The sequence below is a fragment of the Anguilla rostrata genome, chromosome 5, assembly GCF_018555375.3.
Source record: "Anguilla rostrata isolate EN2019 chromosome 5, ASM1855537v3, whole genome shotgun sequence".
Taxonomy (NCBI): Eukaryota; Metazoa; Chordata; class Actinopteri; order Anguilliformes; family Anguillidae; genus Anguilla; species Anguilla rostrata.
In genome coordinates, this window is record NC_057937.1 from 55,375,541 (window position 1) to 55,403,414 (window position 27,874).

The 27,874-nt window shown below is 45.5% G+C and overlaps 2 protein-coding genes across 3 annotated transcripts; one reads left to right on the forward strand and one right to left on the reverse strand.

Moving 5' to 3' along the window:
* Positions 1 to 2,187: 2,187 nt before the first annotated feature.
* dpep1 (dipeptidase 1) lies at positions 2,188 to 10,989 on the forward strand. Of its 2 annotated transcripts, XM_064337252.1 has the most exons (10): positions 2,190 to 2,438; positions 3,111 to 3,237; positions 3,665 to 3,797; positions 4,319 to 4,469; positions 5,264 to 5,333; positions 6,851 to 7,027; positions 8,580 to 8,664; positions 8,753 to 8,828; positions 9,442 to 9,577; positions 10,236 to 10,989. In XM_064337252.1, exons 1-10 carry the CDS (start codon positions 2,314 to 2,316, stop codon positions 10,407 to 10,409), a joined length of 1,254 nt encoding a protein of 417 aa, XP_064193322.1. In that variant the 5' UTR covers positions 2,190 to 2,313; the 3' UTR covers positions 10,410 to 10,989. The 2 variants fall into 2 exon arrangements, with proteins under 2 accessions (XP_064193323.1, XP_064193322.1); XM_064337253.1 differs by lacking the exons at positions 9,442 to 9,577; positions 10,236 to 10,989 and adding an exon at positions 9,054 to 9,138 and having other exon boundaries at positions 2,188 to 2,438.
* Positions 10,990 to 15,947: 4,958 nt separating this feature from the next.
* Positions 15,948 to 27,770, reverse strand: slc22a31 (solute carrier family 22 member 31). The gene is given in 8 exon segments (XM_064337256.1): positions 15,948 to 16,682; positions 18,922 to 19,136; positions 19,768 to 19,876; positions 20,636 to 20,781; positions 21,004 to 21,172; positions 23,311 to 23,465; positions 23,733 to 23,836; positions 26,835 to 27,770. Coding segments are annotated over 8 exon segments (1,878 nt in total). The 5' UTR covers positions 27,225 to 27,770; the 3' UTR covers positions 15,948 to 16,092.
* Positions 27,771 to 27,874: the final 104 nt, after the last annotated feature.

The window sequence follows — 27,874 nt, forward strand, 5'->3', positions numbered from 1 at the left end:
GAGCAAGGTACTTAACCTGCATTGCTTCAGTATATATCCAGCTGTATAAATGTAAAGTGCTAAGTAAAAGTTGTGTAAGTCGCTCTGGATAAGAGCGTCTGCTAAATGCCTGTAATGTAATTACCCACTATACTACACTGCCAGTAGACATGAATATTTGGTTGTGAGTTGTGCGTTTTGATAAAGGTTGATCCAACAGTTTGCTCTGCCTATCAGTGAATTTGGCGATTTAATTGATAACTGATATCTTTGATAATAATTACAAAATTAAATCAAATAAATATATTTTATATTGGATGTTGTTGGATAAGAGGGTGTTTTAAAGTTACAATCTCGAAGATTTCCGTTTCGTTCTCTTTGGCGGTACCAATGGCGAGAAGCAGTAACTGCAGGTGTGTTTTTGGACCTCACTTCCCATAGATCCAACCGGATCCAACCAGTGTTGCCTGTGTGACGTCAGCCACGTCAACTATAACACTTACTTTTTACTGAATAAAAAATGGTTGTTGTAAAAGTAACGTTATGTACATACTCATTCACTGTTTAACATTAGGCTAACTTAAGCTGTCTTTACACTGCCGAGCCGGGTTAAAATGCTGTAGCAGACCTGGGGTAGAATTAGTGATGGTCAATTTCCACAAACGTTCTTTATCCACTTTTGCCCGTATGAACATCTTTACACTGCAGAGAAGAATTCGCGGGATTCGCTGTGGCTCGTGCAATTATATATCTCGTCCACAATAAGCAGTTTTTTTCGGAATGATTGTTGTGTGATATTTTTGAAACAACTGCCTTGCAAAATGTCACCCCTGGTGTTTCTGGTTTTGCTAGCTAAACTGTTCCAGTATAAATCTGAGCTGGGTATTAAATTAGCAATTAGAACAAGAAGAATAAAAGAAAAACAAAGGAGATTTCATCAATAAAATTGCATCAAGGCTGAAGGAACATATGAGGAAGCGTAATAAAATAATAACAACGCTAATCCATGCCGTATGCTTTTATTTAGTTTTCTCCGGCTTGACATCTTTACACAGAAATCAGATCCGGCTCTGCTCCACCTATACCCCTCCTTTATTCCGATCATTATAATATACTGATGAACTTGATGGCAATGTAAATAACGGTAACGTTAAGGCCAGTTCAGATCAATGATTCACAACGAGACAAAACGGTTTTAGAATGTTGCAGAGAAAATTGCAGAGGTGTGAACTGGTTAGTTGCAGAGCGTCTGAAGCCTTTGCCTGGGGTCTCAAAAGACCCACCTTGTCAAATCGCCAAGTGCAGTTTTAGAACGTCCAGACGTCTTGGAATTTTGCAAGTTGCATCCAGTCTCGTTGCGAATCACTGATTTGAACTAGCCTTTAGGTAGCTACATTGCAACGTTGGAAGTGAACAAGGTAGCATTGCATTCGAGAGACGGTTTGCGAGGCGTGTACTGGGCCGTAGCGTTAGCTAGCGTTTTTTTTCTAATTGTTAGCTGACATTAGATTGTGTTAATTACATTAGCTAGCTAGCTAACGCAACGTTACCTGATATGAGAGATGGATACTGTGCGCAACGTTGTCTGAACTAATGTCGCTTGTCTTGACATGGTCCGGTAGCTAGCGTTAGCTGCAAATAGCTATGTAATTTAGTAACGTTACATTGTCATCAGATGTAATACGAAATCTACATCAACAAATAATATGACCTCTCATGTTACACAAAAACTTTTTAGGGTTCCATAACCCCCCCGAGTTGAAGAGCGAGCCTGTTGTGTTAGCTTCGCCTATCCTCTCTGGCGGACCAACCACTGATGTGTGATGGAAAACGCGTCACTAACTATGCACCGCTTGTGATTTTTCCCCGGCAATGTCGCCACAGACACCCAGTTCTTTAATCATAAATAATAATAATAATATAAATTAATATAATAATAGGCTCAATCACCATTGTGTTACCTAATTCGGCGACAGATAGTGACTTAACAGACATTTATTTTAATTAAAATCTTCGAGATTATTACTTTAATTGCTGACGCAATTGTGTTCGGTATTCAGAGTGCTGGACGTCAAACTCCTGACTCAGACTCTCGTGAAGGAAAAAGGTTGGATGCGTTTGGAAATACATTATCCATTAACTTGGCATATGATGAGCTGAAAGTTTACGACAGGCCGATGATGTCCAATATAGTTGTTTTTTGTTTTTTTGAGAACACACACCTGACAGAGAAGGACAAAGGGGACACTGCTGGGAAAGCAAAAGAGAGACAGAGAGAGGGTGGACTCTCCGAGAGGCACGAGAAGACAGGGACAGCTCCTGTTCGGCACAAGAATGGCGGACATGTTGCGACGCCTGGCGCTGCTGGTTGCGTTCTGCTCTGTCCCTCCGCGGGCCGCTGCGGACCCTCTCAGAGACAGAGCGTTGGAGCTGATGGCCGAAACGCCTTTGATTGACGGGTAAGAAAGATACACGCTCTCCAGCGTTTATGTTCAGCGCCTCACCTTATCAGCTCAACTGCTTACCAGAAGGATTTAATACATTTTTTTTACCTTAATTTTTTTTTAAAAACCCGGTGTGGCCTGATAGCAGTATTCGAGCGCGGGAAAGAAACACTGATCAAATTTTGTGGTCTAGTTTTATCATATCATGTGGTGGGAGTTTTTCATATCATGTGGTCCTGAATTTCGATATGGAGCCTTTGATTGTAAAAAAAAAAATTTCTCCCACCACATGTTAAATGTGACTCATATCCATGTGCTTGGGAATACACATCTTGTGTTCTGTGTGCAAAGCTAGCCTGTCGAAACCCTGTATGTTCAACTGTATGGGGAAAATACATGACTCATGGGTTTGTTTTGTGTTGAGGAACACTGGAGTCATTATCTATGCCTTTAAAGGCGTATGTGTGTATACAACTGTGTTGTATTTCGTATGAAAGGTTAGGGACTGTGAACTCCCCCTGGGAATAGAGTATGATGCCAGAAGTGGGTTTAGCAGACCAGCCCCACCCACGGCCCATATTCAAGTCATGCAATTCTAGAATTATCGGTTGCTTCATTGAAACAGTGGATTTAAATTATTAGTTGCCAATTTGGTAAAGTAATGGCCTCTTTGTCCAAACTCCGCAGACACAATGACTTGCCCTGGCAGATGAAGACGCTGTTCAACAACCAGCTGAATACCGTGGACCTGAACACCCTCGCAAACACGCACACCAACATTCCCAAAATAAGAGAGGGTCGTCTGGCAGGACAGGTACATATACACACACACACACACACACACAAACAGGCACACGCACACAGACAGACACACACACACACACATGCAGACAGACACACACACACACACATGCAGACAGACAGACAGACAGACAGATAGACAGACAGCCAGACAGACAGACAGACAGACATGTTGCAACACTCACTCACTCAAGTTTGTCGCCTAGCAACCTGGCCGCAGACTCACACCAGCATCCTAAATATATATTTCTGTTGCAGCTGTTTCTTTCTTTCATGGGTAAACATGGGTACAGCAAGTTCCTTTTTCTTGCTGTCGATACTGGCCAGCAAAAGAATGAATCTTAGCACAAATGCCATGTATGTGAACATCTCCAAAAATATAAACATCTTCCAAATCTGTCCATTCAGCATTAAACTGATACTTTCCCCCTCTCCCACAGTTCTGGGCAGCCTATGTACCATGTGGAACGCAGTACAAGGATGCTGTTCGGCAGACACTAGACCAGATTGACCTTATCCACAGAATGTGCCAGAAATACCCAGAATCCTTCATGTTTGCCTCCAGCAGCCAAGGTAAGGACGGGGAGGCAGGAGCTCCTGCTGTCAATCACAGCTGTCCAGCAAACTGTAAGAGAGATTTTATTCTCTTTCACACTGGTGTGTTCATGCTGAACTTCTTGTCTTCAGGACCAGTAGTTTTGTGCAGTTTTGTGAACTCCTACTGGGGAGTTTTCTTTGTTTCCTTGGTTTCTTTTTTTTTTTAGGCTTAAGGTTTTACTCCTGTTTTTTTGCTGGAAAACGTCTTTGTGACAGTGTCTCTGTAAAAGCACTGTTCAAATAAAACTGATTTGAACTGAATTGTAGATACTGTGTCCCACTAAAATGTAAGGTAAATGTTTGAACAACACTGTACAGGCGACCACGTTATATAATGTTCTGCTGTGCTGACTTACCTTGCATTAAATCGTAACTGTAATGTTTGTCTTTTATGCTGCCAAGTTCCCCTTTTTATGGGATGCTCCATTGGGCAATGAAGATTTATAAATGTGATTGAATCTAATGACTGCACCACTGTCTACTGTCGTGTCCCACAGACATTGTAGAAGCCTTTAAGCAGAACCGGACAGCCAGCCTGATAGGGGTGGAGGGCGGGCACTCCATCGACAGCAGTTTGGGGACCCTGCGTACCATGTACCAGCTGGGAGTGCGCTACCTCACCCTCACGCACAGCTGCAACACGCCCTGGTGAGGGCGGGGCATCATGCCCGTCCCGTCATGCCCTCAACGCACTCACCGTATCCGGGCAATAGCATTCCTGACCTTCTTAGTGAGCTGGGCGAGGGGGATAGAGAGAGGGGGGGGGAGAGGGAGAGGGAGAGGGAGAGGAGGGGGAGGGAGGGAGGGAGGGAGAGAGAGAGGGAGAGAGGGGGAGAGTGCACACACTCACATGCACACACACGCGCACCAAGTCCAAGTTCATTGCTGTTACAGTCCCAAAAAACCCCTGCCTTTCCACATTAAATAATTTACATAATTTGCGGGTTTAAATTATCTCTGATTACAAATGTACATTAGTGCATCTCTGATAATAGTTCTGAGTCACAATAGTTCTATTATATAAATACAGAATACAGAAATATGAGAATGAAGTAAGAGAAAAAACAATAATTTTTCTTCAGCCTCAATAGCTATTGGGTATTAAGGCTGCTGGGTTGACCAATGGCATGCACGTATCCAAAACTCGTATGTTGTTGTGAGCAAATAGTGAATTGCGCGTTTAAAATGTACTCTAGCCAGTGCTTGTGACGATGATCTCTGAATAACAGTGAAATTGAGCTTCAAAGTGCATGTGGCTTTTGATTTCCCAGGTATGAGGATCTGAAAAAACTAGGATCTGACTATTCTTCATAATCCATTATTTTGTGTGTGTGTGTGTGGGGGGGTGGGGGGGGTTAAAGAATAAAGCATCATTTATGATTTGGGTGTGCCTCAAGCATTGACCTTTGGCTCAGCGTTGTGTTTTTTTTTTTTGGTTTCAGGGCAGATAACTGGTTGGTCGATACGCCATCAGAATCCCCCGAGCACAATGGCTTGTCTGACTTCGGATTGGTGAGTTGGACAGAACAGAGGAAGTGCCCCAGTGCATAAAGAACTGTTTCATTTTAAAGGTTAAATATGTTAAATCCGGGGATTTTGAATTATTTTATTTTTTTCTCACAGAACATAATACAGCTGTCAGTACGTTCCACATTGCGTGGACCTAACACATCAGGAGGATTATACTCACATTTTGATTGTGAACATTTGGGTGAACGCCAAGCTACAACAAAATCAATGAGTGATAGTTTAAAGTCAACAATTACCACAAAAGCTTTTATTTATTTATTTATTTATTTATTTATTTGTGCGTGTGTGTTTGTGTGTGTGTGTGACCTTATTTGTGGCATAGTTGATCTCATTAGATAGTAATTTGTAGGAAACTCTGAGTTTCCACGGGGACACTCCTGCAATGCCTTCTAAATAACCCAAGAGCCGTAGTAACAGCATTATAGCATTTTGAAGCCACTCTGCTGTTGTTTACGTTAATAAATAAAGAACTCAGGTCTCTCTCTTAGCCATCCAGCTAAGCCACTTTAGTAATTCAGTGGCATGCCCCTCAGCCCAGAACAGAATCCACACGGTCACAGTGATGGTAAGGTCAGGTATAATCATCCATGATGTATCATAGCAAAGGAGAACTTCGTTCAGCACACAGTAAAAGGTTCAGTGTTAAATCAACTCCTTACAGAGTACATGCGGTCTCTATTGGACTCATATGTACTACTGCTGTAAGATTTGAATTAACACTGAACACTTCATTAACACTGAACACTTCACTAACACTGAACACTTTATTAACACTGAACACTGTATGAACACTGAACACTTTATTAACACTGAACACTTCATCAACACTGAACACTTCATTAACACTGAACACTTTATTAACACTGAACACTGTATGAACACTGAACACTGTATTAACACTGAACACTTTATTAACACTGAACACTTCACTAACACTGAACACTATATTAACACTGAACACTTTATTAACACTGAACACTTTATTAACACTGAACACTTCACTAACACTGAACACTATATTAACACTGAACACTTTATTAACACTGAACACCTTATTGGGCGGGGCGCTACCTGCCTCGCCGTGGAGGGCTCCTCTGTTCAGTCTGGCAGCTGCAGTCTGTCTGCGGCAGCAGCGCTGGAAGAACAGCCCCCTCTGCAGCAGTGGCTGCGCAGCTCCGCTGGTGGACTGCAGAGTGAAGCGGGGTGAAAAGAAAAGGAGGTTACTTTTAAAAGATGGGAAGAGTGAGTGTTCATGAACTGGAGCGACTGCATGCTATAAAAGAACTCTGACTTGTTATTTTTTCATTGACTACTTGCTGTCCACCGCACAAACACTAATCAGTGCAATTCAATGATTCATTCATGACACGGAGATCCACCAAGTTTTCGGATTCAAGAACACTCTATTCTCCCATGGTGAGCGTTTGAGTCAGAGGTGTGTGCTGGCAGACTATCTAATACCCCCATCCCTCCCCACATCCCTCCACTCTAATCCCCAGCAAGTGATACAGGAAATGAATCGGATAGGGATGATGGTGGACCTGGCGCACGTGTCAGAGAAGGTGATGGACCAAGTGCTGAACCAATCGCGCGCCCCGGTCATCTTCAGTCACTCCTCCGCCTACACACTGTGCCAGCACAAGAGGAACGTCCCAGACCACATCCTCAAAAAAGTGGTGAGTGGGTTGGTTGCTGGGGGTGGGGATGGTGGGGGGGGGGGGTAGGGGATAGGGGGTTTGGTTGCTGGGGGTGGAGGGGTAGGTGGTAGTAGGTTGGTTTCTGGAAGTGGGGGTGGGGAGATAGGGAGGAGTGGGTTGGTTGTTTGGGGTAGGGGTGGGGGTGGCATGTGGGTGGAGGAGAGAATAGGTAATCCCCTCTTTGAGACCTGAACAGTCCAAAAGCTTAATTACATTCACAGCTGCTCACCAACCATGGGCATTTTGCACAGCCAGCATCAGAGATAGAAGGTTTGGTGTTTTCCAAGATCCTTCTGCCAAATCCCCAGAGGAATTTTCAGACCACAGCCCTAGTTCAGCACTTTCGAAAAAAACAAATCATTAATAATTAGCTTACTTCAACCTCATTTAACATTTAGAGCTAATTTAGTTACTTTATTATTAGTTGAACATTTGAAGGAACAAGTCAATAGGAAAAGTAACAGCAGGAAAAGTTCTTAGCTGGACAGCTTTTACAGGGCTGATTTAATAAACAGCCCTGGGTTTGGTATTGTTATTTTTAAAAAATGAATAAAAAAAAAGTACCTGGTGATTTCTCCAAAAAGAACTGGTTCGAAAATGTTTTGCTCTTTTTAGTTCTACCTGGTTGACCACGTCAACATGTGCAGTTCATGTACTGTTAACATCGTGTTAAGAACAATGCCAGGTAGACATTTTTTGACAGCATTTTATAGCTTAACACAGCCTAAGGGACACGTTTGAGCTGAGAAAAGTATTGTGAAATCCTTTACTTGGGACTGCGGTGTCATATATTGTCATGAATGATCCACCAGTTAAACCCACATAAAACAGAAAATTGTACCATGATGTGAACAGACAGCAAAATATAAAGTCATAAAAAGATAGGGCGGCCTGACAAGGCAAGGTATAATTCAATTGAGCAATATGTGGCCGCTGATGTGCATGGTGTGGTCTTCAAAGGAAATTAATAACATTCTTTTTTTTAAAGGACAACAGACATGCCAACTTCCTTTCATTTTTTTTCTTTTTTTTTTGGGGGGGGGGGGGGTTTATACAAACAGGTAGAAAGCAGGGCGGGTAACAGAAGGGAGGATAGCTCATGAGGCCGTTTGTTTAGAACGAAAGGTTTCGTTTGGAGTATGCTGGCGCCATAACCCCCGCCCTCACGGGGCGATTCGGCTGTTGCTTGAGAGCTGGCTGCCGTTCGGTCCGTATCATGTCCAGCCAAAGACCACACATTTCTGCAATGACAAAATGTGTCCTTTGATAGATATGTGCCATTAGATGTTGTCAATAAATGTCTTTTTTTTCTTGTTCTAACCACTTAAAGAGCCTTTCAATACCTCTCAGTTTAAACATTTCAAACCTTAGACACTGCTTTAGGCACAGTCTGTTATTTCACAACAATACGCAATAATGTTGGTTCCCTTAGACGGTCTGTTAGTTGATTGAGAATGGGCGAGTGAAAATCAACCTTATTGATTAAATCCTTTTTTTTTTTTTTTGGTTTGTTTCATGATTTCCTTCTTAGCGAGACAAAAAAGGGATCGTCATGGTGAACTTCTATAACGACTACGTCACATGCAGCGAGACAGCCAACCTCTCACAAGTTGCAGGTCGGTAGCAACCAGGATGAACTGTCAAAGGGCCACTGTGCTCTCCCTACTGAAGATCTCACTCCTCGTTTTCCTGCTTTGTACTCAGATCACTTCGACCACATCAAGAATGTGGCCGGTCCCAGTGTCATCGGCTTTGGAGGAGACTACGATGGAGTGACCAGGTGAGAACACAGGACTGTGAGGGTTTGGTCAGTCCACTAGTCCACAAGCAGTGGCCAACAGTTCGAGAGTCACAGCCAGCGTCAGTGTAAGAACTGCAGCGCCAAACTGATGTGACAGGTTGTCATCGCTCAAGGCCAAGCCACCTCCAGGGAGCATGGAAGCTAAAAAAGGGCTCTTTCCAAATTGCGTATTTTACCTCCTTGCCTCCTTTCCTGGCTCCTTAGCTCCACCCATCGGAGGGAGGACGCAAGGAAAAGAGGCGAGGATGGAGGAATCGAGGAAAGCGTGTATTAGGCAAAATGGAACGTCCTTGTCAAATACAGGTGTGGAAGAAGGGGAGAGGCGTATCCACAGGTCAATCACACATTCCCAAAAAAAAAAAAAAAAACCCCACAAAGGATGTTCCTTGCTCCCAGCTCCGTCGAGGAGCACTTAATGGGCAGAAATGTCCTTAAAGATGGCGGACTTTGATTCATTTCCAGGTCAGCCTAGAACCGAGGAGACAAGAACGGATAAAATAACCGATTGGAAAGGGCCCATAGCTGCATGACAAACTCTGACCCCCCTGACTCCTGACCCACGACCTCTGACCCCGCACATGTTATTTCCCAGAGTGCCCCAGGGGCTGGAGGACGTCTCTAAGTACCCAGACCTGGTGGCGGAGCTGCTGCGGCGGGGGTGGAATGACAGTGAAGTCAAAGCCGCCCTGGGAGAGAACCTGCTCAGGGTCTTTAGAGAGGTGGAAAAGGTGAGAGTGAACACCCACCACCACCTGCGAACAACACACATGCAAGCACACATGCCACCCACGCATGCACGCATACACACACAGGCATGCAAGCACACATGCGCACACACCCACCCACGCATGCACACACACACACACAGGCATGCAAGCACACATGCGCACACACCCACCCACGCATGCACGCACACACACACACAGGCATGCAAGCACACAGGCACACACGCATGCACATACACATGCACACATACACGTGCACACACACAGGCATGCAGGCACACATGCACAGGCACACACGCATGCACACACACATGCACACACACAGGCATAAACGCATGCATATACACACACATGCACGCACACATAGGGGAACGTGTGTCATAGTGCACAATCCACATGGCAATATTATTTTACAACCACAAGCTGCACTTCAGACGGATGCTCAAGGCTTATTTTTAAACCTTTATTTCACCAGGAAAATGCCACTGAGATCAAAATCTTATTTTGCAAGGTCATAGTTTTTGCTTTTCTCACATCAACACATTTGCCACTTCACTAGCAGTACAGCAAACTGCAAAAACAGTCAAGAACCTGTCCTGAAAACTCTATTTGGGACGTGACCGCAGACTGATTTTGGTTTTGTGCACTTCCTCCCGGACAGGTGCGGGACTCGCTGAACGGCAGCTGGCCGGACGACGTGCCCGTCCCGCTCGAGCAGGTGCAGAACACCTGCAGAACCAGCTACGGCTACGCCCCGGCAGCCAGCGGCGCGGTCGCGGCGTCTCTAGGGCCGGTGCTCCTGAGCCTGGCGGTGCTGCTGCCCCGCTGCTACTAGCCGCCGCGGACGCTAATCCAGATTGCAGCTGCAGGGCCTGTTAGTCTTATCCCGACCGCCCCCCCTTCCCGATTAACTGGACTGCCCTGCCCTCCTGGTCTGGGTTAACTGGACTCCTGCTGCTGAACAAGGCCACACGCACTGCTCTCCTGGTCTCTTTGTTAATGCCCTGCAGCCTGATTCACTTGAATAATTAGTACAAATAAAAGTGCAACAAGGGAAAGAATTTTAATGTAATGAATTCACTAGAAAGCGATCCTAATTTGATCCTTTTATTCAGACAAATTCATCAATCTGAAAGGGAGATGTTTTTCTCGCTTCATAAAATATAATTAAGTCCACATCTTTATTTAGTTTGTATTGGATTTGTGAATTTGCTTTGTTTCTGTGAAATTATTGTGTTTTTTTTCGTCACATTTTTACTATATGAAGCCAGTTGGATTCTAATGGGTGTTTTTTTTTTCATTTTGTGAGTGAGTCTATCAATTATGTATAATTTTGGCTGTGACACCATATGTTTGGTCTTTTTGGAAGACAGATTGGAACCTTATTGATGAATAAAGAACAAAATCTGTCTAAATTATGCTATTTTAATGATATGGTTGGTATTATGACATGATGTTCTGGGAAATTATTGCTGACTCTTAATGAATCACTCAGATATCTGCTCTATATTTCCCACGTATTTTTGGTAATGCAGTGTATACATACAATGTCTGTAGGGCCATAGATCAATCTGGAATCCCAAGTCTATGCTCATCAGTAAATCAAATCAAAAACCAATTCCGTCCCCAGGGAACTGTAGCCTTCATTTTGGATAGTTTTTATAGCACCGCCCAATGGGAGAATGCATGAGACTGAAAGGCTTTTTGGTAAATGGACTGCATTTATATAGCGCTTTTATCCAAAGCGCTTTACAATTGATGCCTCTCATTCACCCACTCACACACCAATGGTGAAAGGCTGCCTTGCAAGGTACCGATCAACTCATTGGGAGCAGTTATGGGTTAGGTGTCTTGCTCAGGGACACTTCAACATGCCCAGGGCGGGGAATCGAACCAGCAACCCCCCGACTGCTAGTCAACCGCTCTTACCTCCTGAGCTATGTCACCCCAAACAGTTTGACAGTTGTAAGATAACTGTGGGAGGTCATTCAATACAAAATGAGTCTAACACTGTGGGTCACATGTCACAGGATATTAATATTGACATTGGATATAAAGCATCCAGAACATTTCCCCCCCAAAATGCATCTTTTAGACTTATTTCACATTCAAAACTAGTGAGCAGTTGGGGAAAAAGTTGTACCACTGATAATCTTGTTCAAAACTGTTGGTAACTGAAATTTGAAATAATAGTGCAGTACGGTCAATATATATAATGACAAGAGCAACACACACTCCTCAATGAATAGATGGGAGGAGAACTGAGAATGGCAAAAAACATACTATGAAGAAGACTCCTCCACCATGGCAAATTCTAGAATTACCACTGTGACTGATGTAAATGGAGGTAGACAAAGTTGTGCACGTGCTGTAGTATTCAGTATTAGGATTAAGGATATGACTCCAGGTGTAGATTTTACATCTGATTTAACTGATTTAACACTGTTCTACACGAGACATATCATCAAGCAAGGCATACCCACAGCTGCCACAAGGCCCAGGAGACCTGACTGCCACAAGCTGGAAATGTATTTGGTGTGAAAATTATTTGTATTAGCATATACTTAGATTTACATTAAATGTTAACACTTTCACAGTTGGCAGATGTTATTGTGGTAACATAGACAAGGTTAGATTAAGACCTGTACACAGTAGACACTGGAAAGTTGCCTGATCAACGTTATTTACTAAATACGGAAGAATTGCCACAAACCATAGACGGTAATGGATACAAGAGAACTAAAAACAGGAACTCAAACTGGCATCAATCTATTTTCATCATGGGACATTTACACAGACTGCATCACCAGTTGATATTTCCATGACCTTCTAAGGACTGGCCAGTTTAGAACAGAGTCGCCTACGTTTAATGGCTCAAAATACAATATAAGCACAGGAAAAAGCGCTTAGACCCCCTTCTTCCTGTGTTAACGCTTCCAAAACTCAACTGCAAGAGTATGGGGACACCTAGTGGTGACATAGCAGAAATACAAGACCGTATACAGACAAAAGACAGGAGAAAGAAGATAAATAAAGACAGACAGACAAGCGGACAGACAGGTAGTCAGAAAGCTTACCAGTCACACCGAACCAGCCTGCAGTGATGGGCATGCTCCAGCTGTTCACAGGGAGGTTCAAACCCCACAATCTCTGCTGCATAAAAAAATGTTCTCAGTTCAAAGCTGTTCATTCTTGGGTCACATGTCCCGATGGTGGACATATTTCCTCCTTGATTTAGAGGGGAGAATTTGGGGATGGAGAGGCCACATGAGACAGAAAGCGTAAATACTATCCAAAAGCAAAGCATTTCTGTTATTCACAAAGTTTTGGATCTCGCTCACGTCAACGACAAGTAGCTCTGCGCGGCATATTTTGGAATGTAAAGCAAACGCGTGATGCCTGATCTATCCATGCACATAAAAAATTAATATAGTGCAGTAAAGACCAAGAATTAAGAACAAAATATGCGATCATATTTTAGTTGAGATTTTAAGAGTTTTTATCCTGAAATTAACTGTGTTCTTATTATATAGACCACACGACAAGATGTTTTGGTATTGACCATTTGGAGGCCATGTTTATTGTGTAACAGCATTTACATTTGAATGTTCTGTGGTGCGACCATTTTGTAGGCAACCAATCATAAGCGAACGTTCAGACGGAACAGATCTGCCATGTCAGACCTGAAGTACATGTGCTTATAAATAACATACTTCACTTCAAAGGGATAATTTGATCATTTTCCGAGTTTAGAAATGTGTAAAAAAAAAAGCAGTTACGGATCATTATAAGAAATAGAGATGATCAAACATGCTCATTAACATGTTGATGCACTGTGAGAGTCGTATTGTCCAATGGCAAAAGCAAACACTGCTCGATAAGCAGTAACACAAACAGCAAGCCGAACGTGACTAAGGATCCATGTGCTCAGATGGAGTCATTACCATGTTCATGAAGTTACGTGCATTTAGCAGCCTACAGAGCTAAATTCATCTGCACATCAATCATCGTCTAGCGGGAAGATGTGAATTTCCATAGAGCTCCAGATCAAATTAATGTCCTGATGTGAACCGAATGGTCTCAGATGAGTGCAATGTGGAGACGTCTATGGTTTCGCAGAGGTTGTGATGGGAAGGCGGGAGTCTAAAGCTTGGCCGCTTGTTCCAGGATTCCCATTCCCATATAGCGAATTAAGCATACACAAATCAAAAATCTAGCACCGACAAGTACTTACAAGTGCAACGGCTGACATTTTCATAGCTGGGTGTTATGAATAGAGCTCTTTAACTGGGGGTTGGTGACAAGCAGTAGTGTGGAGCAGATGCTGTGGAGATCAACCAGTGTTTATAATCAACCAGCCGAGGCCAGCGCCTGTTTGGAGCCTGTGGAACAGCAGACTATAAACACACTCCTCCAAGCTGCACTGCAAGACAGCAGAGACAACTTCCCTTCTAATTAATTCTCACATTATTCGGAAACAGACCTACTTTGTTGGGAATTTGTTCATTTGTAAAATTTCAGGGAATTGTTGATGCATATGGAGCCAGTGGGGATTTGTGAAGAAAACAGCCCACCCTTTTGAGCTTTTTGAAATTATTTTTCATTGCAGTTTGTATCCAAGCACTTTAGATTGACAGTAAAAAAGCAGAGCAGAGCTGGACAGAACATGATTCGGTACAAATATTGGCCAGCAAGGCTGGGCATGAAGCGAAATGAAATGTAACAGTTCAACCTCATAAACCGCATAAATTTTCTCAGCATTTCCGAACCACATTTTCAAGACAAAAGATGGAAAACAAGTTGGCATCTTTCCAGTAACAAATAGTTTTGTCGATTTTGTGTTTTTTTTAAACTGAAAATTGATAAAGAAATTCTGTTTCTCCAAACACAGAATAGGACAACAATAGGAATTCTTTTTGCCATGATTTCTGGCTCAGGATAGCAATCTCATTACCCACAATGCACAGGGGGCATGTCCAAGCAGCCCGGCTTCATCAGAGGGTGTGGCTGCAGGGTGAAGCAGAGACCTATGCTTAAGACTTAGGCCCCACCTCAAAGGCCACTGCGCACAATATCACTGCGCTTCTACATTTAGAGTTCTTACCCCGATTCTAACCGCGAATGGGACTCATTTTGGCTCATGCAAAAAAAAAAATTTTTTTGATCAGAGCTCCAGACACACCCTCCAGCCAGGCACACCTGTTCCTCAGCAGCTAGTGCACATCTCAGTGTGGAGATGTGCTCTTGGAAGGGTGCTCCAATTGTTTAAACTCCTCATGTGACACGTTTGGTCCAGTCATAGGCAAGTTTATTTATTTATTTATATATATATATATATATATATTATATTATATATATATATATATATATATATATATATATATATATATATATATATATAAAGCAACTGCCCCTTATGCAAATTAGGTGCCCCACAAGAGCCAACCATCTTTGAAAAGAAATGAAAGGCACCATCGAGGACATTCAACAGCTGTTTTTTTAGTATAAAATAAATTTCTTTTGAACTTAATTATTGAAAACATGACAGTTACGATTCAGCTGACTCACCAAGACACATAGTGAGAAGAGAGAAAAGAAAGAAAGAAAAAAAAAAACTCACAGCACTCCAAAAATCTAGCTCCGACACACATGCGAAACACAACTGCACAGTCATATCTATCCACCTGACCCATATTCATATTTCTGCCCCGTGTTTTTAACAGGGCTGACCGCGTGCTCCTCTGGGTCCTAAAGAGCACACCCGTTCAGGCTGGGATTGAGGCAATGCCGTGCTCCGTAACCCCTTCTGAGTAAATAAACACGTACGAAAGGAAAATCAAGTATCTGTGAGTTTGCAGACAGGGCGCCATGGTCCCTCACCGACCCAGACTCCACAAAGAGCCAAACCTTTTACTCCAACGGCCGGCCCCCACCCCCTCAAAACAAAAAAAAGGAAAAGAAAAACAGAACATTGCATAACAGTTCCTCCTGAATCAGCAGTCCAGTTTTTTTTGCGTAGGGCACCGGTCCATTGGAGTGTGTCAGACAGCACACGTTACGCTGGGGTTGCATTGTCAGCAGGCGTCCGCAGTCACATGGCGGCTGTAACGGGAAGCATGAGTGCAAATGAAATAAGGACCGGCACGGACCAGATCCAAAATGGCCGCCAGTGGTCATGGAGCACTTGGCGTCGCGCGCGCGCCACGGCAACGCTGGGCCGCGCCTGCGGAGGGCGACGGCGAGCCTCTTCACGGTACGGAGGAAAAGGGACGGACACGCGCGGTCTTCTGCTGACCCCCTCGTTGAGCGATTGGGGGTGGAGCTCAGTTTTGCCCCTTCCCACAAAAGAAGATAAAAACAGGGACTGTTTCAGCCCCACCCCCCCCCCCCCAAAAAAACCCCCATCATTCAGGTCCATTCAGGTCAGCATTTTGCGCCTGGCTTGCTCTCCAGGTGAGGGGAGAGGGGAGGGCGACCCGTCCAGGGGAAGAGGGGTTGCGATGGGAAGGGGCCAGGACCTAAGAAGAGTCCTCCTCGCGTATCCCCTGGCTACCCAGCAACCCGTGCGCGCTCCCGTTGCTGGCCAGCAGAGGGGACTGTGGAGGCAGGCCGATCTTGTAGGGCACCGTGTCCTTGGCCAGCATCTTCTTGGTGGCGGCGACCAGGCGGGAGTAGCTGTCGGGGTTGTACTCGGAGGGCCGGGGGCGCGAGCGGAGCAGCGGGAGGTCATCGCGCTCGGCGCGGGACAGGAAGAGCGGCGGCCGCCGCTGGCCCTCGCCGTCCTTCAGCGAGTCTGGCAGCGGCTTGCGCTTGCTCTCCGGCAGGAGCATGACGCACAGGACGGAGAGCACGGCGAAGGAGGCGAACACCACGTGGTGCAGGAAGTAGCCCGCGTTGTTCTGGAGCTCCATCAGCGAGGAGGCCGCCATGCCCACGCAGCCCGCCGCCAGGATCAGCCCCAGAGACCCACCGCTGCACAGCGTGAACGTGACCATGGAAACAGAACAGAGTCAGCATGCACAGGCAAACGCAGCATTATTACATACAGCTACACACAGGACAGCATTATTACATACAGCTAAACACAGGACAGAATTATTACACACAGCTAAACACAGGACAGCATTATTACATAGAGCTAAACACAGGATAGCATTATTGCATAAAGCTAAACACAGGATAGCATTATTACATACAGTTAAACACAGGACAGAATTATTACAAACAGCTAAACACAGGATAGCATTATTACATACAGCTAAACACAGGACAGAATTATTACATACAGCTAAACACAGGACAGAATTATTACTTTCAGCTAAACACAGGACAGAATTATTACTTTCAGCTAAACACAGGATAGCATTATTACACACACATAAATACAGAGAAGCATTACTACATGCAGACACACACTAAAAAGACAGTTAATAGCTAACACAGCAGTTACTACACTCCGCAGACTGACACATGGACAGCCAATGAGCACATTACATAGTGTAAAAAGCACGGGATACTACACAAAAAATAGCAGATCAGGTGTCACATACGCAGACATCAGTGACTTGGCAGGTGATGGGACCAATCACTATGAACCGTGGATATCACACAAGAACACACTGGGCCAGGTGGTGAGGACAGCAGGGCAATCAGGGCAGACAAGACCAGTGCAGACTGGGAGAGAGGGAGAGGGGGAGAATACGACACGGGGAGAAGGAAAGAAAGAGAGGAGGGGGGAGGAAGAGGAACGGGAGAGAGAGAGAAAGAGAGAGAGAGAGGGGGGGAGAGAGAAAGAGGGGGGGAAGAGAGAGACGGGGAGAGAGAGAGCAGAGAGAGAGAAGGAAAGAAAGGGTGAGAGGTGGAGAGAGGAGAGAGAGAGAGGAGAGAGGAGAGAGGAGAGAGAGAGAGGAGAGAGGAGAGAGGAGAGAGAGAAAGACACACACACACATTTTAGGACCAGGGAACAGAGCAGCATTTATCTGCTAATTACCTATGTGGTCTCTCCACGTCTAGCTGAATGCTGGCAACAAGACAGTCATTCCATGCTTGTTAGTGTTAAATGGATGTAGCCCTGAGTCCTCTGCCTGGGTCCCTGGGTTATACATGTAGGCCAGTGTGCTCTCACTTGTCTTGCACAGGAAGGAAAGCTACGCATACTAGTCTGGGGAAGCAACGAGAGAGGACTACAATTAACACTCAACACTCCTCAACTGGGGGAGTAGATAAAAAAGGCAGAAAAGGGTTGGATTTAAAAATAAAAATGTTACTACTGTTTGCAAGGGGGGGGGGGGGGACAGGCAGAGCTCCTCTCCTGATGTGAATCAACCCAACGCCAGAGGGAAGTGTGGCATTGTGATAACCGTGAAGAAAAAACCGTGAACCAATCTCTGACACTTTTCATATTCATGTTTTCCCAGTACGGATAAAATTAACGCACACTGGCAGCCGACTACAAAACTCCGCTTCGCGAAAGCCAGGGCTGGTGAAGACTGAGACAGTCACACATCAGCACTCTCCCATTCACAAATATGAGTCACTGCAGGCTTCATAACGGTACTTTGGGGTCCCATTCTATCATTTAGAATTTAGGCCGATTCATAAATCCAGAGAGCGATGACAGGGCAAGGCAGTGTTTTTAAATAAGTGGAGATAGTACCTGGAAATCACTGGATAACATCTGTCATCATGCATCTGTTTATCACTGGGAAATGAAATACCTCAACATTACATTTCATTTTTCATGTCATTTAATTCTAAGCATGGGAAAACAAACCAGCAGGATGATGTCATTCGTGTACGTTGTTGATAACGCCTTGCTTCAAGTTTCATTCATTGGCAAGCTAAATTACTAGTTAGAGAGAAACTAGGAGCTGTAATGTTGAAGCTTTCTATGGTTTTAAGACCAGGATGATCTGGGGAATTACCCCACCAGCCTTTTAGAAAGCAATTTCCTATGGATCACTGCAATTCCAAATAGCACCATTCAGACACACCGCTCGAACCCTGCGTGTGCTCTTGTATATTTTAATCTTTCAAGCCAATTTTCGAAAGCGGTGAACTGGTGAACTTGGTGCAGGCAGAGGCCAGCTCTAGGATTTTACTGGCCCAGTCGGGAACTATTAAAAAAAATACCGCAGAATTAAAATGCGTTAGTTATTTTTTTGTGTACTTGAACGCTATGGACCTGGGATGGTTGTGACCCCCTAAACTACTGCATAGAGCGTTTATGCCCTGGAGCTGTCTCCATGACAACACAAAAGAAAAAAAAAAAACACATTTGAAAAAGTGATGAAATGGCAGACCGAGTGCAGGTGTAAGGGGGAGAGGGGAGGGGGGTGGGCACTCACACTGAGTGAGGGCCAACAGCAGCAGGGAGGACAGGCCCGTGACGATGGCCGACAGCAGCAGGACGCCCCGGCGGCCCATGCGGTCCACGGACATGCAGAGCAGCACGCACGCCGCCGCGCCGGTCCCCACGCGCAGGAAGTAGCCGAAGTAGAAGCGCGCGGAGAAAGCGTGCAGGTTCCTGGTGAAGCAGTACTGGATCCCCGTGCCGATGAACCTGCAGGAGGAGGGAGGGGAGGGGAGGTTCAGCGCCACCAAGTGCAGCATCAAAATACACAAGAGCACGGTGCTAGTGCTAATATGGCTAATGTTAATACAGCTAATGCTACAGGCCATACAGCTACTGCTAATGCTACAGTGCAGGCAGCTACAGCTAATGCTACAGTGAATGCTACTGCTAATGCTACAGTGCAATGCTACTGCTAATGCTAGAGTGCATCCAGCTAGTGCTACTGCTACAGTGCAGGCAGCTACAGCTAATGCTACAGTGAATACAGCTAGTGCTAATGCTACAGCGCATGCAGCTACTGCTAATAAAACAGTGAATACAGCTAATGATAATACTACTGTGCGTACAGCTAGTGCTAATGCTACAGCGCATACAGCTGGTGCTAATGCTACAGTGCATATAGCTATTGCTAATGCCACAGTGCATACAGCTAGTGCTAATGCTACAGAGCATGCAGCTACTGCTAATACAGCAAGAGTTAATACTGCTTCAGCTAATACCACTATGCTAATACCACTACAGCCAAAACTGCTACTGCTTATACCACTACTGCTAATATCACTACAGCCAATACTGCTAACGCTACAGTAGGTGCTGCCGCTGCCGCTGGCACGCTTACAGGGTGAACCCCAGGATGAGGCAGTTCCTCCAGATGACCCGCGTGTGGCGCAGTTCCAGCACGTGATGGTACCGGGGTGGGGAGTCCTCGGAATACGCCACGTCCATCTCTGAGGGAAGGAGGGAGCGAGGGAGTGTGTGAGAGAGAGAGAGAAAGAGATGGAGGCAGACATAGACGGAAGGGTAGTGTCTCACTCCCCAGTGCTCCACAAGTTAAGAAAAATAAATCCCCCGCATTACAAAAATTATTATTTTTTTTTTTAAAACCTTGAATTCTTAAAATACAGCCCAACCCAATTCCCATAATCAGCCCTGAACAAAGCACCCAATTCAGCAGAGCGACCTCACAGGGAGGCTGTATTTACTCTAATGTGATTTTAAGGAGAGGTCCCTGTCATTAGGATCAGATTAAAAGCACAGGACACCGGGCCACCTATGAGATGACTTATGTTTGGCATGCTCACTCATTAAAGCTCATTAAACTGGAGCTGTGCGGTGTAATCTAAGCTTGAGCTCGGCAGAAGAGCCTCTACCGTGTGCTCTCTTTCATAATGGTCCAGTATGGGAGACTGGAAAGAGTTTCCTAACCCTTCGCCTGTGTGGGTCTCCATACACGCGCACATGTGCACAAGCGCACACGCACGCACAAACACGCGCACGCACACAGGCGCGCACACACATGCACAGAAACACAAGCACAACCAGACAAGCACACACAAACACAAACGCACACCCTGAACAGAAGCAAGCAAGCGCTCTCACACCGTGACACTGGGGTAGCCATGGCAACACAGTTAAAGCGACAGAGGTGCAGAAACCCTTTTCTGCGCCCTTGTCATGGCAACGTACACAACGTCGCAGGACCTGACCTGACAGCACGGTCTCCGCAGGGTAGATCTCTTCGTTCAGACACACGCCGTTTCTGGTGGAGAAGCTCTGGACAGACTTCCTGGCTTGAAGGATCTGACCAGTTGCCAGGAGCCAGCGAGGGGACTCAGGAAACAGGGAGGAACAGCTGAAACACACACACAAACGCACACACACACACACAAACGCACACACACACGTGCGCACGCACGCACACACACACGCACAATCCTGCTTAGAAAAGCTGACACACGAGTTACCACGATTGTATATTTAACCACCTACTACGTACACAACAAGCCTTCAGGAGATTCAACTGCCAAAAATAAAACAAACAACCTGGAAGTCACATGAGCAGCCACTGACTCACCACCAATAGGAGAGCAGGAAAAGCAGGGGCAGGGTGGCAACAGCTTGCAGCACGGGCCAATCACGGCACAGCAACGCCAATCCTGGCAACAACAGCTCGGCAGACACGGCGAAGAACCCACCAATCATGGCAATCATGAGGCGGTGAGAAGGGTCACATAGCTCAAGACCTTGGGTGGCAAGAGGGGAAGAGAGGAAGGGTTGCTACGGGTTACAGGACCTTTAAAATTATGTACATGTCTTGTCCAAAAACGAGTTAACCTGTGTGCACTCGTTGTGCACAGACATGTTCACCAGGGGCCCAGTTCTTTCCTATTGTGAAACCCCAAAAGTGAACAGGAAGAGTCATTTCCTTCCTAGCGTTCCATTACGGCTGTTTTTTCCTTTCCCTGAGATCCTTCAGAGCCTCCCTACTCACTCTCCGGAGTCAGTCAGGCGCAGACCTTCCTTAACTGTCCATGCAGTGACCTCACAGGAATGCCTGTGTACGGGAGTGCTGATGTCACGGGCCTCCCCCTCCAGAGCGGTACCCAGCACCACCTGCTCTGAACACATCCCGCATGCCAAGGGCACACTCTGTCAAAGCTATCTCTCTCAGGCATGCATGCAGACACATGTACTGTATACGTATACACACACACACACGCACGCACGCACGCACGCACACACTCACGCACGCACACGCGCACACACACGCACACAGTCATCATTAGAGTGGTCCGGTAAGATCATTACTGATCCCCAGCCTGCTAATGTTGTGCATGCAGGTCCTTCACTTCCACACTGAGAATGGTAACACGGTGAAGGGACATACTCAACGGGCCTCTACAAAAACAAGCTCGCTCGCTCACACACACACACATGCACACACACACACACACACACACACACACACACACACTGACTCTGTGTTAAGGGAGAACTGTTAGCACTTCAAAACACAGGTCAGTGCGTCCTGAATCAAGGTGAGCAGCACTACACAAACATAACCTACTTAGCATTCACTTGAAACGGAACAAGGGCCTTCAACATGCACACACACACACGCACGCACCCACACACACACACGCGCACACACACACACATACACACACACACGCACGGACCCACACACACACACACACACACACACACACACACACACACACCCGCACCAATCACAGGAAAGCTCCAAAGAAAAGAGAGAGACTCAATAATGAGGGGAAAAAAACAACAGCAGAGATGCCCTGAGGAAGGGGAAAGGCCTGCTTTTAACCTCCTACAGTCCCCACACGTGTGGTTAAAACATTCCTCTACTCATGCAGTCCCCACAAGAGTGGCTAAAACATTCCACCTGTGGTGGGGGTGGGGAAGGGGGGCTGAGATCAAGCGGGCGTTCCTCTCCCTTTTGGTCTGAACAGGCCGAGGACACTCGAATCAGCAGATTCCGAGCGCCTGGACACATGCTCCGTCGGACACAACTGCGTCTGATGAGGTCACCGAGCCAGCAGGTCACAGTCAGGCAGGAGAGGACTGTGTGAAGAGGCTGAGCAGCTGCAGGGCCCAGCAGCAACAGGGTGCTGATCACTGCTGCTCACCACACAACTCCCATCATGCATCTCAGCCTGAAACCACACCCCCCCTCACCAAGACTCTACCCCCACCCCTCTACTCCCCTCCACTTGAAGGTCAGGTTTGGAGGTTGATGAGGCTCTTGTTTACTGTGTGCTAAAGATTTCCACAGATAGTTTTACACTTCACTCAAACCAGAATGAAAATATTTTTCACCTGAACCCAACCAGTCTGATGAAAACGCAAAAAAAAGTTTTCAAAAAAAACAAACTTGAAGTATAAAAACCATTGCATATATCTGTTCATAACCTTGTTAATAATGTTGTTAACAGTGAGCCTTATTATTCCAGAGCTCTACTACCATTTTTAATAAAACCTATGAGAAGACAAATCAATTATAAAATACATGCTGAGAGATGGTTCCCAAAAGCTTTGTCGCCCCCCCCCCCTTCCCCGATACAAAAATATTGGGTTAAAGAGTAGCTCAGTAAAACCAGACAAGCTAGTAAAACCAGTAAATAGATATGACCCCGGAGAAAAGAACGTTATGCATCTGTAGCCGTACAGTTAACTCCTGGTGTGATCAGATACAACAGTTTTTTTTTTTGTTGTTTTTTTAAACACAAGCATAACAGTAGGACAGTTACATCCCAATTATCCAGTATTGTAATGGTGAACTCAAGTCATGCAGTTGGAATCGGTTAAAATGGTGGTGATGCAGGAAGTGCGGTGGAAGGCGCCGGGAGGGCGTACTCACGGGCGATGTACGAGGACAGGAAGACGCCGGCGAGCACGGCCCCCTGGGAAAGGCGAAGCAGCAGGAACACGGTGGGGCTGTTGGACAGACAGACGGCCACGCCCAGCAGGCCAGAGAGAGCAACGGAGAGCAGGAACCCCTGCCTTCTGCCAAGCCTGCAGATACACACACACACACACACACAGACACAGTCACATAGACAAGCACAAACACATGCACACAGGCACAGGCACACACACACACACACGCACAGGTGTACACACACCCACGCGCAAACACACACGCACAAGCGAACGCACACACACACACACACGTACACATACACACACACACACACAGTTGGTCAGCACACACTGATCCTGCGTGTGTACAGGAGTAATCTGTAGAGCGGAGGAGGCATGCAGACAGACAGACGGACTCACCAGTCACAGGCAGTGCCCAGCAGGACATAGCCCAGGATCCAGCCTGTCATGAAGCAGATGTGCTGAACAGGGATCTTCCAGTAGTTTCCACACACCAGGTCCCACTGCAGACAGGGAGAGAGAGGAAGAGAGAGAGAGCAGAGGGAGGAGAGAGAGGGGGGAGGGAGTGTGAGAGGCAGGGAAAGAAGCGAGAGAGAGGGAGAGAAAGAGATGGAGAGGGAAAGAGAGAGAGAGGGAGAGGAGAGAGAAGAGGGGAAAGCAAGAGGGAAGGACAGAGAAAGGGATAGAGGATACAGGGAGGAACAAACCAAGATGGACCAAAAGGGAGAAACATAAGGATAAGAAAGAGAGACAGAGGTAGACAGAGATAAATCCCAAGAGAGGTAGAAGGAGAGACAGAGACACAGCAAGAGAAAGAGTGAGAAAATGACAAAAAAAATTGATGGCAGGAGGAAAAATACAGAAAGAGGAAGAGAGGAAAGCAGTCACAGTTGAGTGAGATGGATGGGGAGTGACAGAGCCACACACGGACCCGAAGGAGGAGGAGTTTCATCTTCATCAGTCGGACGGACGGACACATTATTCTAACGCCAGACGATATTCTTTTCACAGTTGGAAAAGCAGACTTGACTGAAAACAATTCATCGTTAAAAATGACCCTGACAAGCAAACCCAGGACTAACAATCAGTTACGTTTGTGGAGTGAATGTTTTACAGAAAACGGCCCAAACCCTCCGGTGGAACTTGTGCTTTTTCACAATGCAGACACGGGTACGTATGAGAAGAGGGCAGTTCAGCCCAACATTAAGGCCACACACACACACACACACACACACACACACACACACACAGTAGACAGCAGAGAAGCCCAAATTGGAAGGAATGCAGCAGTGGGTGGACAGACGTTCCCCCGCTCATTAACGCAGGGGGAACTCAGAGAGCTGGTGCCTTTCAGGTTCGACAGCAGCGGGCTCCTGCGTTGTGCCAGCTTTTGGGAGCGAGCCCCCAGAAGGGAATACTGTGCCCCCAATCACACAGGCGTGGCCAGGATCAGGGGGTAACCTCGCCCGGAAAAGCAAGGGGGGAGGGACACTTCCTAAGGCCAGGAAAAGCACAGGAACGCAACAGCTCCTCCATCGTCCTTCACTCTTGACTTTCATAACGCTCAAGGCAGAAAACATGCCAGTATAAAGCGACCAACTGTAAACTTTTGCTCAAAGTAAGGGTTAAGCGTGTCCTGTGTAATTTCTTTCAAACTGACACAAATTCACCTTCAAACAATCATGCAGTGTGCGTATCCAACCGGAAATTTAAATCAAGCTGAATTTCAAGCCAAGCCCAAACTGTGTCACCAATGTATACTCCGATATGAATGCATTAATAAACATAACGGATAAGCAGGTACATTCATTTGATATTCTATTCTAGAATGTTCTATGACTCCTGAGTTTAAATTAATCGCACGTTCCCCTCTCCAAGAATGGCGTAAAACCCCAGTTATTTCTGTGTAACCAAGGACTCGCTGAGAAGACAAACTGACCACTACACTGACATTTAATATAAAACATCAGGCATGTCTGCTCTTATCCTCTCCTTGCTCTGGCTCTCCTCTTTAAGATAAACGTTGTTTTCTTGGACTATTTGTTTGTCGTTTGATTAACCTGGACCTGAAAACTGACCCAAGTAATCAATTTACAAATTTGAAGTTATTCTATATTCTATCATATCCAAATTCATTGTAGTACATTCAACCAAAAACTTTAACTTAATTTCATTTTATCGCAGATCCACATACATTTAAAGTTTTAAAAAGGGCTACATATACAAATGATGTATATACAGCGCATGACGTGTGCCATATTGTAAATCAATGTTTTCTTGGATCAGTTTATAGCTGGTCTTTAGATAAACAAAGGGCTAGAAAATACCCTTCCCCTGGAAATATACCAGATATCTTTGCTTCGGTGGAGTCAAAACCTCCCAGGTATTCACAACAGATCCCAGCAATGGAACACTTCGTACCACAACCGGAAACTCAAGAGTATACAGATTTTTAGCTCGACAACGGTCTTCTTCCTTGACCCGGCCAGTAACGTCAGTTAGCCTACACACTCATTCCTGAACCAGGCCTATGAAGGCATCGTTTCAAGAGAAACATCTGTTTTTTTCATCTTGACCGAGGTAATTACAGCCTTTGTTTGAAAAGCCAGCGACTGCTGTCTGTGGTTAAGCGCTGTTTGAACAGCACTACGCCCCTCGGAACATACGAATGAAGCCAATGGGAGACTCTATAGCGAGCAAAACAAATTCAGACGGAATATGTCCTTTCGCAGGGTCAAATGAGTCTGTCAGTTATTCTCATAAGGAGCGTTTTCCATACGGGCATAGTGGGCTAGCTAAGTGCCATCACTTGATGATTCAGGAGATATTTGGAATGCTGTTTTCTATCCACAACACGAGAATGTTACAGGGCAGCAATGAAAGTCTACTGTGTAGGCAGGCAACGGTTTGTGGTTATCGTCCCCGCCTTACCAGTTCAGAAACTTAAATTCAGATAACAAACCACAATATGTAAATGTATCCTGTATCTATCTAGCTCACAAACGTCTGACAATACGACTGTTATACGTTGCTTAGGCTATCCTTTGCCGCAGAAGATTTTTAAGGACGACATATGTTGAGCAAGGTCCGTGCACTTCGCTCATGTGAACACGATCAATACACCCAAAAGTTCAGAAATTCTACAGATACTGTTATCACAATGTGCTTACTAAGCAAAGTCGTCAGGTCAGTTACATTGATAAACATTAAGCCTAATTTCTTAAACGAGCACACATAAGAATACATAAGAATATCGAAGCCCTGTTGTTAATGGTTCCATGAAATAATGACGAGCACTTCGCACTCTTTTAGGGTGACAAAGCTTCCGAGCCTGATTCCTAGCTGAGGTGAGTCACCGTAGCAATATATACCTATTGCCTATCACCGATCCGTAGCCTCTGTGCTGCACTCAAATTAGATACAAAATAACGACATCACACAAATATTGCAATACTGTCCTCGACTCGTTTACATGAAAAATGCAAAGCAGACCACGCTAACCTCGGTTACATAGTTGCTCTGAAGACCCACTTCGTGCGTGTATTCCCATCCTCTTGTACAGTGCACAACTTCTTTGGGAAGCGTTTCTGTAAAATTGGTGAAGTTGGCGGGGTACTCGTACAATTCGCAGTGGCTCAAGCCAGACCCCTTCACCCAGGGAATAGTGAAATTGAGGTACTCCTGTTTGGAGAGATTGCTTAGCATAAAGTCGGAGGGCAGCAGGGAAGGGTCCGGTTTGCAGTGGTACGACTCCGGAATCAACGTGAAAAAGATATCGCAGAAAAGGTTCAACGCTACAGCAAAGTTTGGAATCCAGCTGAAAAACGCTACAATGCGGTTGTATCGCCCAAAACCACCGATTCGGGGGTAAATCCTGGTTTCAAAGTCCATCGTCTGTGGCCGTACCGCTGGAGCAGCTGTCGAGACGAGAGCTCGAAGTAAACTTACACTTGGAAAGCTAGAACGCCAGAGGAAAGCCGGTATGCAAATGATCGCGAATGGTGGGGTGTATTCCAACTAGTCGTGATAAATCCCTTCCTTTTTTTCACACGTTCTCCACTCCGTAGTTCGCAAACTTCTCACAGTCCAATTCACAAATGTCGCTTTTATAACTCACGCTTCATGATTCACAGAAAAACATTCACGTCATGTGTGTCAGCCTTCTATATAAAGTGTATTACACACAGGCGACATGTTCAAAATGCTGCATACGTAAAAAGTTAAGGATTTGTTGGACTCAACATGCACAGGTGTCCCGCCTTATCAAACACAAGAGCTGTAAACTTAGCCGCCTTACTATTTACATTCCAACTCACCTAATCGCAGCCTAATATTATCCGGTTCCGATAAACGCACTTATATGTTCACAAGTATATGTACGTAATATCTCCTCCTAATTTACTTTCCGTTCCGCGGCGCACTTCGTTTTATTTAGTGTTAAATAACATACCAGAAGTCTGCTCAAACCAAAATATTTCTCAAGCACATTATTATAATTATTGACACTTTTCATCGTATGGTAATTATGGGGTAATTCAGTG

Excerpts from the sequence above, each read along its gene's own strand:
- dpep1 (XM_064337252.1), top strand. The coding sequence starts at position 2,314 with ATGGCGGACATGTTGCGACGCCTGGCGCTGCTGGTTGCGTTCTGCTCT. Across the intron at positions 3,238-3,664 it reads AGGGTCGTCTGGCAGGACAG|TTCTGGGCAGCCTATGTACC; the intron begins GTACATATACAC and ends CCTCTCCCACAG. Across the intron at positions 8,665-8,752 it reads CAACCTCTCACAAGTTGCAG|ATCACTTCGACCACATCAAG; the intron begins GTCGGTAGCAAC and ends CTTTGTACTCAG.